The 20,887-nt window shown below is 45.7% G+C and overlaps 1 protein-coding gene across 1 annotated transcript in view; it reads left to right on the top strand.

Annotated features, from left to right (window-relative positions):
• The first annotated feature begins 103 nt into the window (after positions 1-103).
• The window catches only part of HADHA (hydroxyacyl-CoA dehydrogenase trifunctional multienzyme complex subunit alpha), a 28,341-nt gene continuing 7,557 nt past the window's right edge, over positions 104-20,887 (top strand). The window contains exons 1-14 of the mRNA XM_062573361.1: positions 104-233; positions 4,842-4,883; positions 4,979-5,049; positions 5,798-5,931; positions 7,181-7,319; positions 8,420-8,539; positions 8,620-8,722; positions 11,361-11,483; positions 12,172-12,290; positions 13,123-13,179; positions 17,232-17,341; positions 17,619-17,753; positions 18,362-18,533; positions 19,233-19,319. Coding sequence (XP_062429345.1) covers positions 146-233; positions 4,842-4,883; positions 4,979-5,049; positions 5,798-5,931; positions 7,181-7,319; positions 8,420-8,539; positions 8,620-8,722; positions 11,361-11,483; positions 12,172-12,290; positions 13,123-13,179; positions 17,232-17,341; positions 17,619-17,753; positions 18,362-18,533; positions 19,233-19,319 — 1,500 coding nt within the window. The 5' untranslated portion in view covers positions 104-145. The remainder of the gene's footprint in view (positions 234-4,841; positions 4,884-4,978; positions 5,050-5,797; positions 5,932-7,180; positions 7,320-8,419; positions 8,540-8,619; positions 8,723-11,360; positions 11,484-12,171; positions 12,291-13,122; positions 13,180-17,231; positions 17,342-17,618; positions 17,754-18,361; positions 18,534-19,232; positions 19,320-20,887) is intronic.

Raw genomic sequence — 20,887 nt, 5'->3', positions numbered from 1 at the left:
CGAGGAGGGCAGGCGCTGACGGAACCGGCAGAGACAGGCAGCGCCGCCGGCAGCCGCGGGCAGGGCGGGGGGCGGGCAGGGCGCGGCGAGGCCCCCGGGCGGTGCCCGCGCGCCTCTCCCTCAGTCGACCTCGCGCGCAGCAAAGATGGCGGCGGCGGCGCGCGCCATCGGGAGCCTGGGGCGCCTCTCGGCCGCCGCCAAGTACTGCCCGCCCCGCCGCCCGCGGCCCTCCGGTGAGCGGAGGGGGCGGGCGCCCGCGCGTGTGCCTGTGCGTGGCGCCGCGAGGGACGGGGGGCGCCAGGCGGGGAGGCCGCGCGCGCGGGGAAGGGAGGGGCTGCGAGGGACCGAGTGTTGCCCGAGTCGCCCACGCGTGTGCGTGACCCCGCGTGGGGGCCGAGGGCCAGGTGATGCTGAGGCCATGCGGCTGCATGCCGCGGGGGGGCTGCGGGGTGGGGGGTGAGGGAGCCCCCGCGGGGTGTCGCTGAGGAAGGGGAAGGTCGGCGTGGGGAGGCACCCGTGGGTGTCAGTGTCCCCGGGGAGCTCCGGGGGAGGGGGGCTGCCGCCGCGGAGGTGTCCCCGTGTGCGTGCGTCGTGCGGCAGCGTGGTGTGCCTGGGTGTCCCGGGGGACGACGGTGTGCCCGCGGGTGCGTGTGTGTGTCCACAGGGGGATGCTCCCACGCGTGTCTCTGGAGTGGCGCCCCACGTCCTCGCGCCTGGGTGTGTTTCGGACGGGGGGTCCGTGCAGCCTGGCGTGCTCGCGGGGGCCCCGGGCAGGGCTGTGCACGTGAGCCGACCCGTGCGGAGGGGGTGTCCTGTGTCCTTGCACGCTGTGCGTGTCCCCGTGTCCTTGCACGTGTGTCTCCTGGGCTGTCCTCAGGAGCGTTTTCCCACCCCAGCCTGCGTGTGTATCTGTGGGAAGGGGCGTTCTCGTGTACCCCCACGTGTGTGCTTGCCCCTGGCGCAGAGCTTTGTCCTTGGGGCTGTGTGCCTGGCCCTGAGGGGAAGGTGTCCCCTCGCCCCGCGTGGGGGAGAGGAGCCGACGTCTCCATGTGCCTCTGTGTCTCCAGAGCCCTCAATGTCTGTCTTTAGACGATGTCTACGTCAAGTTTACATGTGTCTCAGTCATTGACCACTATTCACTTGTGATCTGCTGACCCGAGGCAAAGCCTGAGCACTCTCTTGCTTGTGTGCAGTGACTGCTGAGGGCTGAGTCTCGCTGCTTTGCCACAGAAGTACTGAAGAAAAGAGGTGCAAGGGGCCCTGGGAGGGCCTAAGATTTAGTGTCATTGGAAACAAGCTCTTATTTCTGTACTTTGAAGGGCCTTAGGGTTTGGTCTCAACGTAGAGCTGAAATTTGGCAATGTTTCATTTGAGTCTAATACCTGTTTCATGTACAGGATTGGAATAAGTTTATATATGACTTGGTTGCTAGAGAAGCAGAGCGCTGCAATTGGTAATGAGCAGATGGGTAGCAATTCCAGAGACTGCTTAGACTGCCACTTGTCGGTGTCTTGTTAGAACTGGCAATATTCTTTGTTACAAATACTTTGTTCTGGGACTGCTATCAGAACTCTGTCATTCGGTGTAATTAATAGCAGTCTTCCTACATGTTGTTCTTCTGTAACAAAGCACTTGCCAAAATGAATGCAAATCTATCAAAGGCAGGCCAAAAAAGAATTGCAAAAGGCAGTAAGTAGGCAGAGACCATGTAAGCTTAAGAGCTGGCCTTACCCGCTCTTCTGCGTACAGCATGCTTGCAGGTTCCCACAGGTGTTAGTGAAACCCAATTTGTCAGAAGTTTTCCATCTTGCGTCTCACAGTTCAGTGCTCTGTGCGATCAGCTCACAGGTACAGGCTGGAAGTGTAGGCAGTAACCGTCCTCATGAGCTTCAGCTCTTTGTTCTGCTGATGCTTGGCGTAGTCCAGATCTACAAGAAACCTTTTCTCCTGAACCATCCATGGATGATATTCCTATTTCGAGTGACATGCTGTCTGCGGGTGAGTGGAACGACAGGAAGGGGAAGTGCAGGACAGGAAGCAGCCAAAGAAATGATAGAGGAAAGAGAAAGTGGGAAGAAACAGGTCCCAGCTAGACTATGTGAAGGGGGGCTTTTCCATTCTCTGCTTACTTCTGAAGCTCTCTGCTAAATCCTGAGAGCAATCTTCTGAAACTTTTGATGTTCCATTTAATAGGCAGTCTTTCAGTAGTCCAAACAGTGAAGAATGTGAAGTAGTGAAAATTGAATATATATTCAGGGCTTTGAGTTCTAGAATGAACGTTAATAAAATGGTAGAAATGTTCATCTGGCCTGCTGTTATTCCTTCAGAATTTGGAAGAGGATTTTTCTGGCTTCTATCCTGGCAAGTTATCACTGCTACTTCTGAATAAATGAAAGCCTAAAGCAGTTGTACCGTAACTGTGACTGCATAAATATGCTTTTAATTTTAGACATAGAATTTGCTTGTATATTTGCTTGTATACAAGTCCCTTCCAACCTCAACCATTCTGTGATTCTGTGAGTGGCTTGTTAATTGTGGTGTTTTAACCCAGTGAAGTGCATCAGGTTCTACTGAGGCACATATGTGAGTGGAGAAACTGCTGGCAGACAGTATATGCTTGCAAGAGTATACTGGACCCTAAAATAAAATATTATCAAGAATAGCACACAGAAAGTTATAATTAAAAAACTCTTATGCAAATATTAAGCAACTGTTACTCTAACAACAATGTGTTTCCCAAAAGAGCTTATATTTAAAATGCAGCAAGATTTGTTCTGTCTTGTCCTTGATACTTTTTTTTCTACTTTGTATCTGTTGCTGTGTCAGAACTGAAAGGCAAAGTGGAATTGAAGGTTTACATTTTTTTTGGAAGCAGTGTCTTTGGGAAGTGGTTTCAAAGAGTAAAGGACAAAATGTGCTAGCCTATAGAAAGATGAGAAGAATAATTCATCTATTCTCTTTTTTATTTTTAATTGAGATCGTGTATTTTGTATACAATGTAGTTATGCTATATAGTCAGCACCTTGCTCTAAGTAAGTGTTGGAGAGAGTAGTATGCTGCTTACCTTCTTCTCCCATCCCAGCTTTACGAGGTGCCTGACTGAGGGTGTGGAAGCAAAGCACTATCACTTGATTTGCAGCTGAGATTTTTTTGTGATCTGATTCTCCTCCCTGCCATGCCTGTCACCATGGAGTAATGGAAGGATTAAAGTGAAGAAATTCAGTAAGATTGTTCAGTGCTCACCTTTCTAAGGTGGTGGAGTTGGATGGGCAGCCTGCTCTAGGTGATACTCTCTGAGCAGGGTGTTGGACTAGATGCTCTCTGAAGGTCCCTTCCAACCTCAACCATTCTGTGATTCTGTGGGTGGCTTGTTAATTGTGGTGTTTTAACCCAGTAAAGCACGTTCTGCTGAGGCACATATGTGAGTGGAGAAACTGCTGGCAGACAGTGCTCTGTTTTGTGGAAAGTGAGAGTTGGTGCTTGGTTTCAGGAGTACTCAGCTTTAGCGTGCAAAAAATCTAAGGAAATTATTGTTGACTTGAGTAATTGCAATCTGGGCCTTGTTCCAGTCCAGAAATATTTTAAAGTAGCTTTGGAGTGGAAATCAGTTCACACTTTGTTTATGAAATGGTATTGCAAGCACGTGACCCCTCCCCGTCAGAGAGAAGTCTTTTGGGATGAACTGACGCACAGTTTCCATCACCCCCCCCCCCCCCCCGGTGTCCCGCTAGGTATCCTGGGCTCCAGGAATGGAGCGCAAAGGTCATTCCCCAGTGCCAGCACCTGAGACAACGTGGAAAGAGGGTCAAAGTGCAAAGGAACACTAGTCCTGAGCCCATGTCACAGGGCTGCGGGGAGGGAAACATGCCTGTTTGCAAGGTGCAGGCCAAGGCTTTAAGGTTCTTTTCACTATTCTGGATTTTCTGCCTTCTTGCTGCCGGGAAAGGGGTTGTTTCAGCTCTGAGTATTTTACCAGTGCTGAGTAGTAAATGGTTGTGTTCCGGTTGGTAGGTGTACAGTATGTCACTTAAGAAGTAACACATTTAGACTTTCAGAATTAAAACAGCTTTGGCAGAGATTCAGCCTAGATCTGCGTTGGAGGATTCTCTCAGTCAAGGTCATTTCAACAGAACTGAGACTCATTTGTGTAGTGAGAGATCATCAGGCAAAATACAAGTTCTTGGCAGGAAAGGTGAATCTAGGATATTTGTGAGAGTAAAGTAGCATTTCACTTTTAAATGGAATTTGGTCATACCTTGTTCTGATTTTTCAGAGTACTTTGAAATGGCATATTTTCTAGGTGCTTGCATATGTAATTTGTAGAGATGGATCAATCATTCTATTGGTAGACTGTGGAGGAGACAATAAACATTTTGTGCTGTTTCTTTGTGGCTTACCAGGCATGTTCCCTGTGATCTGTGAAGTAACACTTGGAGTGGCAATGTTTACTGGCAAAATAGTGTATTTTTGCAGAAATATTCTAGGTCATTTGTGTTTGATCTGGGGAGAACTTAATATGCAAAGAGTGGTGAAGTGTTGAGCTGTGCACACCTAATGTCAAAACATCCCTGTAGGTCCACTACTTAATTTTTTGTCAACACTTTGGTAAGAAAGTTTTGATTTTTGCGCTTAGTTTGGCATTCCTGGTATTGGAAGGAGCTGTACGGGATCTATACTGTGAATGTCACTTCAGTAGTGGTACAGTTCAAGCCACAGCAGAAGGAACTGGCCTCAGCAGATAAAGCAGGATGGGAGAGTGTATTAATTATGGGCAGTTAAGCTGAGATCATCTCAAGACCTTACTGAGAATGCCTGTAACATCTGCAACATCTCTTCCTTAGGTTATGCTTGCTGCAGTATCTCCACCTCTACTGCTCTTCAGGGTAAGTGTAAAGCTTTTGTATGCGAGTTTGATTTTTTTTTTCTTTCCTAAAATCCACTAAACATAAGCTAATAAAGTGTTTCTGTTTGTTTCCAGCTAGAACGCATGTTAGCTATGATATCAAAGGAGATGTTGCTGTTGTACGTTTCAACACACCGAATTCAAAGGTATGGTTTTGTTGGCAGGGGTTAATAAGCATATCAGAGGAAATAGCAGGAATACAGATGGTACAGAAAAGGCATTGAAAATTGCTAACTTAGGACTTAAGAACTTTCTTAACTTGCTGCCTTTCAAATTTGAATGAAGTAGAAATCTGAGGATGAGAATTAGGGTATACAGTAAAAGAACACATGAACATACTGGAAAGTGCCCAATGGAAATATTTTGTATGTACCAAATTGTCTCTCTCACCAGAACAAGATATCACTGAACGTTGTTAAGTTCTGGATTCAAAATGATTAAGGAGAATGTCTGTTTTGTAGAACAAAACAGCTTAGAAGCTCCTAAAACTTGGGTTTTAAGGTCACAAACCTACTATTCATGAAATTGAGGAAGGAACTTCTTAAGAACAGATTACTTGATGACCTGCTGCAGAGTTTCATCTTGAGGTTTTCTTTCTGGCTATATTGTGACACAGGGTGAAATAAACCTTATAGCAAATCAGGGTCAATTTGTGTCCCTGGAAACATGATTGTGTCAGAATGCAATCTTTAAAAGACTGTAGAGCTACTGCTTCCACTGGCTTCAGACAGATTGGAAAATCTACTTAGACCTACCATTGACTTTGGCTTTTTGTCAGTCTTTCTTCTGTGAGAGTTTTCTGATGATATGATGATTGAATTAAGCACTTAATTGGAGATTTAACTCCACTGTCTCCTGAGCTCTCTTTTTACAATGTGTATTTGCTGCCTTCAGGTGAACACTCTATCCAGACAATTGAGTTCAGAGTTTACTGATGTAATGAATGAAATATGGGCCAATGAAGCTGTCAAAAGTGCCGTCCTCATCTCTTCAAAGCCAGGCTCTTTCATTGCTGGAGCAGATCTTGAGTAAGTTTGGGTGGCGGTAGAAATTATGCTGATAGAGCTTTCTCTGAAGTCCAGTATCTGGGGCAAAAGGTCTGGTGTGCTGAGAAGACTGAGCAGTTAGTCATTGTCATCTCCACAGGGATGAGGCAGAGAATGGATATGAAATCTATGTGCACAGGATGTATAACTTGGCAAGGACTTGCTTAAATGAAGTTAGGGCTTTAATAAAGAGGAACATGGCTAGGCATTAAACCCTGTTTGTTTCTAGCACTGGGTCATTCCTTCCTGCATGCCAGGATGCAGCCAAGAAAAGTTCCCCTTCTGGCTCAGGGGTAAGCATTGTGCTTTGGTCTGGGGCACAACAAGAATGGTAATTTACATGCAGAACTTCACTTAAGCTGCTGCTTGAGTGCCTGGCAGTCTGCCAGCACAGCCCGTTGATTAGGCAGTCTTGGCTTTCTGCCATATGGAGCATCTGAGCAGCCTCCCAGGCTGTGTAACTCTTGCAGGATGTGAGTAGGCCCTGTGTGGGTGCTCTCACCTGGGCCTGAAGTGCAGTCAGTTGTCAGTCCTGCACTGGGAATGACAAAACAGTTGTTTAAAGGCATTAAAAGCCAGGAAGCTTTGAGTGGAGAAAGTAAATTACACATCAGCCCTTGAAAAACTTGTTACCTTTTTGTCCAGCCTTCTTCAGGAGCAGAGACTTGATCTATGGTGTAGTGGGAAGGAGGCACTAGCTTTAGGTGGTAAGGAGAGCAAAAGGACAGGCTGCATTTAAGAAGTTGATGCTGGTCTCAACACTGTGAGCCTGCTGAATTGTGCCTGCCTGGCAAACACTGCTAGCCTCTGTGAGAATAATTAGCTCTGAGAATCTCTAATTGGCAGAGTGCAACGTCAGAGCACTGGCCATCTGCTTCTCTAGAAAGTGATCCTGGGCTCTCCCTTCCACGCTTCCTGGCAAGTGCTTTGAGGCTTCCTATGACCATTCCTTCTCTCCCCAAAAGGCTTTCAGAGCTCTGACACAAGGAAACTCATTCACTGCCTGCAGGCACAAACCAATGTCAGTATGCAGTAACTTAACCCACTGATTTTAGTAGTTTTCCTGTGTTGTCCATGAATCTAAACCTGTTGGACTAAATAGCTGTTGCTTGTCTGTCAGTCACTGGAGCTTTGTGGGAAGAGAGGAATAAAATCCCTGAAGCACTCTCCGTTTTACTACTGTTTTCTCAGTGTTTTTCCAATTCTAATCAGCCTTTCTGCCTCACTGCAGCATGATTGAAGCCTGCAAGACTTCTCAGGAAGTGACTCAGCTCTCTCAGGAAGGACAGAAGATGTTAGAAAAAATTGAGCAGTCTCCAAAGCCCATAGTTGCTGCCATCAGTGGCTCCTGCCTGGGAGGAGGACTGGAGGTATTGGATGGTTTGAGGTCTGCCAAACAGCAGTGGGAGTTGATAGCACTGGTTCTCTAAACTAGCCAAATGATGACCGCAGGACTATTCTGAAAGGGTGCGAGAGGGATCTGAGACCTGACATGGATTCTGTACATCAGTTCAAATGAATTTGTGGTAAATTGATGGTTTGGTTATGCTTCAGGGCTCTGCCATGCTGTTTTTTCTGCTACTGTTGAAAGAGAGCTAATCAAATATGAATCTCTGTGTGCTAGGCTAATATTTAGATGAGGGCACTCCGGGGAAATCAAGCTGTTTCCAGCAGGCATTGGATATGGATAAGTGCTGCTGGCAGAATCCAGGCTGGAAATAGCTTCTTTTCAGTTGAAATAAGCCTCATATCCCAGCAACTTTTATTCTTTTAAAAGTTCTTGTGAGAAGGATGAGTGTGGAGAACCTGGTCAGGCTCCAACCTGGCCTGCATTCCCTCTCACTTGCCACTTCAGCTGGGTGCAGTATTTGCTTCGTAATCTCTGTTTAGGATTATACACTCTTAAGTAGCTGATCTTCTCATCTCTACCCAGTGTAATGGTGAGGAAGGAGGAGGCTTTGTAACTTGAAGGGCTCTGTGATTATTCCTGCAGCAAAGTTTTTACTGAAACGGAATAACTTTCTTTTTGGGAGTGAAGTCTCTTCAGGTGTGTACTGATTTCTCAAGCAATTTCAGCTTTTTACAAGCACAGTGGTAAGGAATGTGGACTTCGTGATCCAGTGATAGCCTGAGCATCATGGCTGATCTATAAATGGGATTGCACTCTGAGTGCAGTGAATGAATTTAGCCCCTCAGAGTCCAGATGAGATTTAAAAATAGCTTGGCTCTCATCTGTACTCTTGTGTTCATGCCAATAGCTGCTTGCTATCATCAGCCCTGTTTGCTCTCCTCTCACTGGAGGAAGCCATGAATGAGCACAGAGGGAATTTGGGTGGTTGAACTAGAGAACTAAGGATGAGTCGGGGGGAAGGCTGGTGCAGGGTTTGGAAGGGAGTTTTGTGATGGGTGCTCAGTTCTTCTGTGGTCTCTCAAAGGAAAATCTTGAGTTGTTTTCTCTTCCCATTTTAAGGTTGCCATTGCCTGTCAATACAGAATAGCAACAAAGGAGAGGAAAACAGTCTTGGCAACACCTGAAGTGTTACTGGGACTCCTGCCAGGGGCAGGGGGCACCCAGAGGCTGCCAAAGATAGTAAGTAGGAGAAAAAACTTAATATCCCCTTCTGTTCTACAGCATCTTCCCACTCTGAAAATCCCTTTCTGCCCTTCCAGGTGGGACTTCCTGCTGCCTTTGATATGATGCTGACTGGGAGAAGCATCCGTGCTGACAGAGCAAAGAAGATGGGTCTGGTTGACCAGGTGGTGGACCCACTAGGTCAGATATGAGAATGCTAGCATTGTCTTCCAGCTGCTTAGAAAGCTGATTTCCTGTCTGTTGGTTAACCTCTCCACCTTGCTGAAATGGGTGGAGAAGCCCTCCATGCAGCCAACAGTCTATTAGCAGCAGAGTGTGTGGTCTGGTGGAAGTTCTTATGATGCTCATTGCAATCACTGTTCCCACCTGAGAAGCATGTGCACAGGGACCTTGAAATGTCAGGCTCAGGCTAAGGCTAAGTGAATAGGGAAAGGTCAGAGTAAAGGATCAGCCTGTTCACTCTCTTGCGTAAGCTAATTGTACAGATAAGAACCTGCATGCCTCATTTATCATGTCAGAGAGACAGATTGCAACCCCTAATAAAAGGGGAATAGGTGGCTGATGCCTGCATTTGTGCAGCCTGCAGATGTTAATCTCAATGACAAGATCTTGAAAAGAAGCCAACCCCCACAGCTTAGGTGCTCTGACTTGCTAAATGACTTCAATTTGGATGGAGAAATTCCTTGCAAGTTGCAGACCCAATTGCACTTCCAACTAGTAAGTGGGCTAATGAATAATTGCTTGCTTCTGCTGTACCTGTATCAGGGCAATTTTTTTGGAGGGTATCTAACTGGAGGGGCCAACCCTCTGCAGCTTCTGCTGAAAACTTTAAACAGCTGCAGCTGGGAGTTAGAAACCACTGTGGCAGCTGGTACTACCGCATAGTTGTAGAGTGCTGAGCTCAGTTTCCCCAGCCAGAGCATGGCCGAAGGACCCAGTGGGGCATTAGTGCCCTAATTTGATGAACAAAAAAATCTGCCTATCCTGAGAAAAGCAGGGGAAGCCCCAGTGTCTATTCTGTCTCTCAAACCACTGTTCAGCTGGATGAGATATCTTTAGCTTTCCTTTGACTTATAAAATGGGTCAGTGGTAGGCAGGCTTGAGTTAAAAATCTGCTGAGTAAACTTTACCACTGCGTAGTTGGTTAAGTTTGGTATTGTAAATGTGGCTTTTTACACCAATGATTAGAAGGGAACTTAGAGGCTAGGAAGGTTTCAGTTCAGAAATCCCTTCACCCTTAGAGGTGGGAATACACTCAAATTTCCAATGAATGCTCTAAAAGCTGTTGGTCATTGGTGAAATGCAGACAAGGCAGCAGCTCTGGGGTAACTTTTCCAAGCTGACTGTTAAATAAAATATGCTGTAACATTGTTTGGGCAATTTTTTCTCTACACTGGCTCTGACTTATTGCCAGGTTGGGGTAAAACTTCCTAATGGTGAGGTCTTATGATATGATCAAAATGCACATGTTCCTTTGTCTGCTCTTTGCCAGGAGACCCTCCAGCAGGCATTAGGATCTAGAGTCTGTAGAATATGGGCTCTCAAGTTTCCATGAAAAGAGAAGGGAAACTTTCAAGTTGTATAGGGTTAGGGGTGTGTGTGTGTGTGTGTGTGTCTATGTATGTATGTATATATTTTTTTAATAACTATTTCCCCTATCAGGGAACTGTCATCTGTTGCAGTGTGTTCCTAGCTCTGAGGACCCTGTACAGCATGTAGGTGTGGTTGGAGCAGTTTCTAGCAAAGATTAATGAGATTGCCCAGCCAAAGGATGCAGAATTGTAATCTTGTCAAGTTTGTTCTGCTAATTCAGAGGCAGCCCAGCTCAAGGCTGCACTTTTAGCTGCATGCAGTTTCCTTGTGGTGGTCCTGTGAAAAATTACTGGGCAGTGCTCCTTCATGAATGACTCATTTTATTTTGCCTCCAACAGCTTAATAAGCATAACTGCATTTTCAATCCTGTATTCTCCTGTGTAAATGACATCAGCCTTGTGCTTGGAAATTGTGCAACCCACCCCCAGAGTTTGCTAAAACCTGCCTTTGTAACGGCTTGCTTTATTGTTTTTAGGACAGCTTTGAGTTAGCACAGACAGGCAGTGAGGTGGATTGCATGCCACTTGGAATCTGGTTAGAATTTAATCTATTTGGTACTAGCTAAAGCAAGAGAAAGATTTCTTGCACCTCAGGTCAGAGGTTGATGAGGTTTTATTGTGCATTGGCTCCATTACAAGTAATTTTTAAGAATGCATTTCCTGATGAGTGTTGCCTGGATGCTTAATAGCAATAGTTTCAGTACAACTCAATTGTGCAGACTTACTGTACCACATAAGAAAGCTGAGGTGCAACAAGAGGTGGGAAGGCAAGACACTTATGTTAAGATATAGGTATTGCCTGCAGTTACAGAAAGAATGAAAGGGAATTGATACAAGGGAATGCAGGGGAAATTTCAGTTAGATATTACAAAAAAATATACACAATGAGGATAGCAGGATCTCCATCCTTGGAAGTGCTCAGAATATGACAGAGCATGTTTCTGAGTAACCTGATCTAATTCCAAAATTGGATTTAACTTGGAACTTGGCTGTGGTTTGAGCAGTGGATTAGACAGGATGGCCTCCAGTCTTCCCTTGCAACAAAATTACTCCATGGTTCCATGAAAGCAGTGTTGATGTTTATCAACGTGCTGCTGTCTATTCCTATTGAGGGTTGACATTTTGGCACTTCTGCATAATGCCATGGATATTAAATGTTTTGAGTTTTTTATATGCTTTCCTGCTGAGCCTTTTCATCTTGTTCATAACTTTTCTTTTGTTCACAGGGCCGGGTCTGAAAACTCCAGAAGCAGGAACAATTGAGTACTTGGAGGAAGTAGCAATTGGTTTTGCCAGAGGACTAGCCAACAAAACTGTGTCTGCCAAAAGATCGAAAGGGCTAGTACGGAGTAAGTCTATGGGTATCATAGCCAGCTCACAAGAGACTGTAGTGGGTATAAAGCAACTTTGATTCTCAGGGGTATGTTCATGTTTGTTCTTAATTCCATCTCCAAAAGAAAAGTTCTTTCAAGTCTCTAAAACTAGATGGGTCAATAGAGAAAACATTGCTCTGCAGATCTGATCTTCAAGTGGCATTGCCAGAGCTGTGCATGGTGGCTCCTAAAGTGTACTAGAAGGAAGCCAAGCCTGGAGGAGCGAACAGCACCTTCCCCCAGAGAACTATCCATCTTGTAAGCTTTAGTAGCAAGTTTTATACCAGGCTTGTGTAATCAAGTGCTCAGAGGCACATAGATCTGTTCAGCACTGATCCTTTCTAGCAGAGCCCTTATGCAGTTAGCAGAGCCCAGAAAAGATGACATCTCTCTGTGTAAGTTCTGTTCCACAGGTCAGTTTTGCAGTCTGTCACTGACTGCGTTAGGAGATAGTTTAACCCTAAAATGGACATGTCCTTGGAACAAGCCATAGAAATCCATCTGACCAGACCAATGCTAGCTGTGTCTAACTGGGTTTCAGGTGCACATTTCTGTTCCAGATGTGCAATATTCACACCTGTAGTCTTCAGTGTTCAGGTTAGTCATTTAAAGTCTAGTTTTACATACAGGACTGTGCTGAGATGTGTTTTGTCCCATCTTGCAGAGATAACAGATTATGTTATGGCTATTCCGTTTGTGAGGCAGCAAGTCTACAAGAGAGTGGAGAGCAAAGTTCAGAAGCAGACCAAAGGACTCTACCCTGCTCCGCTAAAAATCATTGAGGTAACCCCTGCTGAGACACATGAAACTACAGTGAAGGCGAATCTGCAGGATAACATGGCAACAAACAGGGAAGATGATTCCTTCGTTTGAGTCAGGCCATACATTACTTTACAAAAGATCAGTCTTGATGGCTGCTATCTGTGTGGTGTATGGAACAAATATTCAAATTCAGACTAGCTTCCCAGAATATCAGCAGCAATTCATGTGGTGCTGGCAGCAGCAAGGGACAGATCAGGAATCCCAATTGAGGGAAGGCTTAGCTGGAATACTTTCTATGAAATGTTCAGCTGCGGTTTTTTCAGGTTTCCTGTACAATTTCTAATGAGATAGATTAACCTCTTTGAAGCAAGGAAAATGTAGTACTAATTTCATAGCAGCAAGTACCCAAACTTTAAAACTTAGTCCCCTAAGTAACACAGGCTTTGTATTACTTGAAAACATTGACCATGGTTAATTCCTTCTTTTAAAATTACTTTTTGCTATTTAAATTGCTGCCAAGACTTCTCTAAAACCAGTGAATGTCCCCCCTGACTCTTAAGAGCAATGACATTACAGGAGCACAGTCCTACTGAAAGAATTCCTCATAGTGCAAGATATGTGTAAAAATTAACCTGATAATTACCATTGTAGCTACTCTGTGCTAGAAGGACAAGATGGTTCGTAGCTCTGCTTGGACAGCATTTACAGGACAGACAGAGTTTCAAGCCTCCCTTGAATGCTGGGGAGGGGCTGATGGTGAATATAGGAGATGCAGCTAAACAAGTAATCTCTTTGAAGTGTAGCTTTAAAGGTGTGTCTTAACAGTGGTGTGTCTTTATTGCTCTTTGACTAGGTTGTAAAGACTGGTCTTGATCAGGGGCATGACGCTGGATACCTCACTGAATCCCAGGTAAGGAGATTAGGGTCCCTAGTAGTGATCAGTAGATTATGTAGATGTGGAGGATTTGTGTTTAGCCACGCATGAAGGAAGATATCTTCATAGGCTGCTCAGAATGGTATCTGGGTCCCTGCCCCCTCTTCTGGGAGCGGAACTGTGAAAATGGCCTGCCTTAAACAACAGAACTGTTTTTTCAAGTTTCTTCATCTATGAAAAGAGCTTGTGGCCTTTTCTATTCTCGTCTGTTTTATCTTTTTAAAGTTGAGAGTGACCAGATAAGTTCACCATTCTATATGTCCCGTAGTAGGATTTTCTGTTTGTTTTTTGTTTGTTTGTTTGTTTGCTTGGTTGGGTTTTTTTGATTGTCGTATCGGACAGGTACGCTATACGTGGGTATAGTGCTGTCTTAGTCTCATGAGTATTCCTAGGTAATATGGTACAAATAAAACATTTCTTCCAAAACTTACTATCTTTCATTTTTACCAATGTTCAGTTTCCTCTGACACCTTTTTTCTACCATCATCTTTGCTTAGAATGTTGATTCTCCATTACTCATTTTGCTATTTGTCATGTTTTCTAGTCTAGATGTTTAGTGCTAGCCCTTTCTCACCTGCCGATAATTGTGTACTCTTGAATAGATGTTGTTTTTCAGTTCTTGTCTCTCATCCAAAATGGGATTTCTCTCTTCTCTGCCCCTCTGTGGATCTTGCATATCTGTTTACCACTCCAGGCAGAATACTGGCTGGTGCTTGCCTTTCAGAAGGACACTGACAAGCTAGAAGACTGAACAAACAGAAATCTCAGGTTCAACCAAGAGAAGTGCAAAGGCCTGCACCTGGGGAGGAATAGCCCCAGGCACCAGCACGGGGTGGGGTGTGACCTGTTGGAAAGCAGCTCTGCAGAGAAGGACCAGGGAGTCCTGGTGGGCAGCAAGTAAGGTGTGACCCAGCAAGGTGCCATTGTGGGAAAGAAGTCCAACAGCATCCTCAGTTGCTTTAAGCAGCACACTGCTGGCAGGTTGAGGGAGGTGATCCTTCCCCTCTACTCAGCACTGCTAAGGCCACACCTGGAGTGCTATGTCCTGTTCTGGACTCTTCAGTACAAGAAAGACATGGAGCTACTGAAGAGAATCCAGCAAAGGGCCATGAAGGTGATTGTGGTATTGGAGCATATGACACAAGGAGAGTCTGTGGGAGCTGGAATTGTTTAGCCTAGAGAAGAGAAGGCTCAAGGGGATCTCATCAGTGTGTGTACTACCTGATGGAAGGCAGTAAAGAAGGCAGAGCCAGACCCTTCTCATCAGTATCCAGAGACAGGGCAAGAAATAATGGGCATACATTGAAATACAGGAAATTCCACCTAAACGTACGAAGAAACTTTTTTACTCTAAGGGTGATTGAACATTGGAACAGGTTGCCTGGGGAGGTCATGGAGTCTCCATCCTTGGAGATGCTCAAAACCTGACTGGACCCAGTCCTGAGCAGCCTGTTCTAGCTAGTTCTGCTTTGATCAGGGGATTTGGACTAGACAATCTCCAGAAATCTCTGCCAATCTGAACTGTTATGTGATTCTGTGAAATAAGCCTCCATTTCACTGATCCTTTGCCTTCAATTCTTTTGTTTCTTGGCACACTGGTTAAGTTTAGTACCAGTAGTGATTGCTAAGGGAAGTCAAACCTTGTGCATTTTAAGGCCCAAAGTATTTCTACTGTAGGAACATTTGTTGCTTTTTCCCATTCATAGGCCCAGCCAGTGGTGAGAATGAGCATGTATTGCAGAAATGCAGCTACGTGTACGCACAGCTGGCCACACGGATCAGCACAAACAGAGCAGTGCCCTTATGAGCACCCACGTAAATACAAACAGCAGTTGCATAGACATGAACAGAGATGACCAATGCTGTTACTCCTGTTTGACTGATCAGAATTGAGATTTGCTCGTGGTTACATATATATGCATACGTGCACATACACATGTGTCCCTCCAGTAGCTGGCTGCAGATGCTTGGTCTATCAAGTACCTGGCCCCAGGGCCCGTTCTCTCCAGTTGCTGGTACTCAGCACTATGGACCCGTAGACCTGAGGCCTCTCTCTCCAGTTGCTAGCGCCCAGACCTCTTGTCCTACATACTATCCAGACCAGCCTGAAGTTTGCTAGTAATTAGGGAGATACATGCATGCATGTACACGCACACACACACACACACAAAGACAGGTGTGGAGTTTATTTTGCAGATAGGACAGACTGTGATGATCAGGTGCAGTGCTTGGCCAGACAAGCATTCTGACCGACAGCTGCCTTACATGTGACCCTTTTATTGCCCCCTTCACTCCATTTTCTTGTGCTTCTTCTTCCACAAGCCATGTTGATCCCCTCTCTTTCTCTGTCCTTGTCTCTTTCTTAATAAACAATATATTCCTAATTACTTTTTCCTCATTGGCCCCAGTTTTGCTACATTTGTGCCCAAATTTGGAATTTTGATACTGATAAGATGATCTTGGCCTTCTACAGAGTTACTGATATGGTTACCTGGGCACTGTTGGCCTTGCAAGATTTGACTCCTCAGAAGGTCCCCAATACTATCTGTTTATCTGTGCAGTTTGGTTGTCTCTTATGTCACTCTCCCTTATCCACCAGTGAAATCCATCTGTTCATCATGGCTGTTGTCATCTGTAGCTTTTGTCACCTTCTCAGTTACCTGCCATGTAACTGCAGAAACCTGTAGTTTCTTGTGCCATGTCTAGTAGTTTCTTTTGTTCTCTCCTGGTGACCAGATCCTAGTCTGAGATCTAGCCATCTGCTTCATGCCTTAACTGACCTGCTGAATGTACCCCTTCTATTCCGGTTATTCATTCCACCTACATCTGATCTAAGGCTAAATAAAAGTTTGGGGATACTTTGTTCCTTGCAGAAGAGAATGAATGTTTTTTTTTTCCTTAAAATAGCAGCAGGATGGGGAACCTAGAACCCTCTAAAGACTAAGTGTCTGTGTGACGTCTCTTTGGTTTTTTTTGTCTCTCATTCCCCCAGGAGAAGAGACTCACAGATTCTCTTACAGGTTTCATGTGTCTGATATTTTGACAAGTTTCTAACACACAGGGCAGTGGTGAAGGAAGATACTGCTTCTCTAAAATGTTGTATTGATGGTTTTCCTAGAGTTGGATTTTCCTTAGCTAGTTTGGCTTAGACAGCCTCATTAGTTTGCTGTCACCTTAGGCTGTCTTTTGTCTTCCTACCTCCCTTCCTGTTTCATGCTGACTGCTTTGATTTTGTTGCCCACCCCTGATTCTCTGAAAATAGCTTCAGCCTACAGTTCTCAGTGAGAGATGGCTTGTTTAAAGATTTGAATAATTAAGGTACCTCAAAGTCTGATGGCAGGATCCTTTTACCTTTGATTGTCATTCACTGGGGCATTTGTCCCTAGCTAGCTGAGGATGTATGTGGGGTAGAAAGGGGCACATTCTTGCCCTGGTCCCTGATCAGTGAAGTAAAATCTTGCCTCTGGAGAAGTAGAATTGGCTCCTGCATTGGCCTTATACTGATTCCACAGCTGCTGACTGACTGAGCCAGGAGGGTTGCTTCTGGTTTGCCACAACAGTGAACTGCCAGTGAATGCTCTTTCCCAGAGTGTGGTTGGAGAGTCCTCTGATGAGTGGAATGGGTCAGTGGGTAGGAAGGAGTTGGACATAGATGTATCATGGATATTCTTGTTCCCTGACAGGCTCTTACCAGGCAGAACTGAGGGTTAGAGGCACATACTCTTTTCAGAAGCTTTGAGTTACATTGTTTATGGAAAAGGACATTGAAGGAGTAGTTTCCTACTGCCTTCTGGCAGCCCATGTGGGAGGTGATAGTGCAAAGTGGGTTGTGCTTAGCACTGAAGATAGCTCCACACAAAGAGGATGCACATGCCCTGTCTACTCTTCTGTTTCTGTTCAGGTTACTAGTCTGTGCAATTGCATGGGTGATTGTGCTGCCCCTTTGTCATGTTTTTGATGTGTGCATGTTGGAAGTGTTACAGTTGTTAAAGGCTACACTCTTTGCTTCCCTCTCTCCTTTCTTCCAGAATTTTGGCCAACTTGCAATGACTAAAGAAAGCAAGGCACTGCTTGGACTTTACCATGGGCAGGTGCAATGCAAGAAGAACAAATTTGGAACACCTCAGCGAGAGGTCAAGTAAGTCCAAGTGTGGGATGCCTAAAGGAGCAGTTGGAGAACCTCTGCTGAAGGGCTGTTGGGACTGACTGGTCTGGAGCCCTGAAAAGCAGCATAGCGTAGCAGAAGTATTTCTACCTCCTGAAGGCCAGTCCTCTGCAGTTTAGAGGTCTTGCTTACAATTGAAATCTTATTGTGTGACCTCACTGGATGCCTGAATGGACAGGATCTGTATGAGTCTGACTGACAATAGAAATTCAACTGTTTCTGACTTTGAACATGCCTCCTTTCTGTGTAGGACCCTGGCTGTGCTTGGAGCAGGGCTTATGGGAGCTGGAATTGCACAGGTTTCAGTGGATAAAGGACTGAAGACCATTCTGAAGGACACAGCACAGCAAGGCTTGGACAGAGGACAGCAGCAGATCTTCAAGGGGTATATGATCTCAAAAGAATTTGCTCGAGATTGACTAGGGCCTCCTTTAGTCAAAATACTCCTCTACTTTTAGGTGATCAGGAACTCCTGACACCTCTGTTCCCATGGAGTCTTCTTCCAGTAGATACCACAACAATCCTTTCTTTTAAGGTTGCCCTATGCAGTGTGCTGGGATATTGCTACAAAATAGGTCCAGTGTATTCAGCCTTAGTTCCTTCGGTATGTAGACCACCTGATTTGTGACTGGCTTAGTTTTTAGATTTAGTTGTAGCTTATAGAACTAAGGGGAGGTGGGTGCCCATGTCGGGATGCATTGGGTCAGACTTCTGAAAAACTGGATTTATTTGTCCCGTGCCCCTGGCCCAGCAGAGGTAGTGCTCGGCTGCACAACTCCAAGGTGTCTAAATGGTTGGCCTTCAGACTAATACACCAAGAATTGTGTGAGCAAGGCCCTTTTTCAGATGGAAGGGGGGACCAGTAGGCAGAGTGACAGTCTTGCTGGATTGGAGGTGGCGTTTTGGGTCCCAGCTCCAGGAGGGATGGATGAGCTTGGTGTCGCAATGAACCAGGGCTTATTCTGGAGCTTTGACGGAGCTGTCCTTCCTTAGGCTGAACAGCAAGGTGAAGAAGAAGAGTCTGACATCATTTGAGAGGGACTCGATTCTCAGCAACCTGACGAGCCAGCTGGACTACAAAGGCTTTGAGAAAGCAGACATGGTGATCGAGGCTGTGTTCGAGGACATTAACATCAAGCACAAAGTGCTGAAGGAAGTGGAGGCTGTGAGTGTCAGTTCTGAGCAGCTTGTTCTAGGCATAGCCCCTGTACAACGGAGACTCGGAGTGTCTTACCCTGCTGGGTTTTTCACGACTCCTCTGTGCTGCAGTTTAGTGCTTAGTAATAGTTACTTATTTCAGTATATGGGTGGGTGCCAAGGGCAGTTTTCCTATCTAGTTCAGACATACCTGGACCCTAGGGAGCCCCTGCAAAATATTTTCCATTTGTCTGAGTATTTTGTGGCAGGTATGTCCTTCTTCATCTCCACAGTATTTAGTCTTTTACCTGCTATCCCTAGCTTGCTGCCACTGCTCCTTTTCAGTTTAAGAATACACCTGAGAAAGTAGCCGTGTGTGTTAAAGGAACTGGCCCATGCTCCTCTAGAGTCCCTCCTCACAGTGTCTAACGTGGTCTCAATGAACTGGCAGAATCGTAATGAATCTGAGACAGACCAGTATCAGAGACCTGGAGGGAGATCAGTGTAGCTGTTCTGACTTGCAAGACTGGCTGACTTGGACCGCTGCTTTAAGATGAGTTTCTAATACTGTCTGCCTTGATGGATTGAAAGAGATTTGTCTTGTTCGTAAGGCATTACCAAATGCTGGGAAGCTCTGTGCTCGTGCCATTCTCTCAGGGCTCTGCACATTACAGTCCAAATCTGGCCTTGGACATTTAAACTGTTTCATTTCCCCTCTCCTCCACAGGTGATCCCTGCTCACTGTATCTTCGCCAGTAACACATCTGCCCTCCCAATCAGCCAAATTGCTTCTGTTAGCAAGAGGCCAGAGAAGGTGAGTGCCTGACACCATGGGCCTGCTGCGGGTCTACTCTGTGCTGAGCTGCCTGCTAGTAGCAAATGATGAGGACTGGGATATTCTGCTTCCTCTTCAGAACGTAAAACAGCTTGACCTCTGCCTTCAGTGCAAGCTTTGAACAGAGAGATCCTTAGATAGGTGCAAAGGGGATGAAGGTGGACTTGCCCCAAGTGAGATGTTGGTGCAGGGGGGGCACAGTACTGCAGGGACATCAGTGCTTCAGGAAGCATTTATGAACACAAGAGGCAGAGAAGCTGTGGAAGGTCTGAGGCAGAGAGAAAATTCATTAGACATAGGAGTCACTTGCCATGGTGGGGAAGTACCTTCCTAGGGAGAAGGACACTGATGTGGCAGCAAAAAGGGAAGAAAAGTCAGTGGCTGGTAGCTGAACTCCAAGATGCTGAAACTGGGACCATGAACCCATTTCTTTACTGGTCAGCCTTAGAATCAGCTCCTGAACTGGGTGGTTGGTGTTTTCTGTGGATTCAAATGATCTGTGGCTCCAAATGACCTGAACAGAGTACTTCTTTATTGCTTCTACCCAAGTCTAAACAGCAGTGCCATGGCCTGTTTCTCCCTGGTAGCTACACCTCATCCCATAGCCTAGAGAAGGATATCTGGGTTGAACTTTTGTTTCACATGGAACAGCCTTTTCTGAGGGACACATTTGGTGGAGTTAGTATCTGAGGCATGCAAATGCACCAGATTGAGAGGATCTGGCTGCACACACAGTTTGGTATGGCATCCGTGCCTGCCAAGGACATCTGTGATAATCTATTAACATGAGGCTGGCAGATCTGATTCAGGCCTTACAGGAGACCTGAGCCCTGCAGCAGGAGGCCAAATATGACACTGCAGTATTCAGTGGTGTGAGGGATCTGTGTGATCCCTCCGAACAGCTAAGCATCAGTCGGGGCGGCCTTGATATAGCAAGGGGAAAATGCTTTCACCTCGCTTGAGAAATACGCTTTGCCTGCCCGGGGCCAGCAGGCTGCAGAAAATGCAGGCCAGAGTGAGCATGTCCTGTGACAAGATGATCCTGTGACAAGAACCAGGCTCATTTAGAGATGGGGGGGGGGGCAGTAGCAGCTTTGAGAGAAGGAAAGGGAAGCTGTAGAGCTCTGTCAGAAAGTTTTTACACAGATGCTGCTACACAGGTGCCTTCAGCTGCTGCCCTGAATTCCTACATGTCCTACAATGGGTCTCAGATCTACCCAGGCCAGTTCATTGCCTCTGCTGCTTATATTCCTGTACTTCTGTGGACACCTGTAAAAGTTATAGAGTAAAAATGCATGTCCCAACAGTTAGAGGTACCTGTGACCTTCATGAGCCTCTTCATGGCTTGCTGTTCAGACTTTAGTTGCATCTGAAATGCAAGCTGTCTTATTTGTTCATACTTGCAAATAGCATCCTCTTGCTGGATGATTGCCCATGTAATACCTCTTTATGGGGAAGCTAATAGGAAATCAGATAAATAATTAATGTATTTTCTTTAATTAGTTTTGTAGTCTGCAACTTTCCTGCAAGGTGTCTCTGACTTATGT

The sequence above is a fragment of the Rhea pennata genome, chromosome 3, assembly GCF_028389875.1.
Source record: "Rhea pennata isolate bPtePen1 chromosome 3, bPtePen1.pri, whole genome shotgun sequence".
In the NCBI taxonomy this organism is placed as follows: domain Eukaryota; kingdom Metazoa; phylum Chordata; class Aves; order Rheiformes; family Rheidae; genus Rhea; species Rhea pennata.
This window is presented reverse-complemented; position numbering and strand designations above follow the sequence as displayed.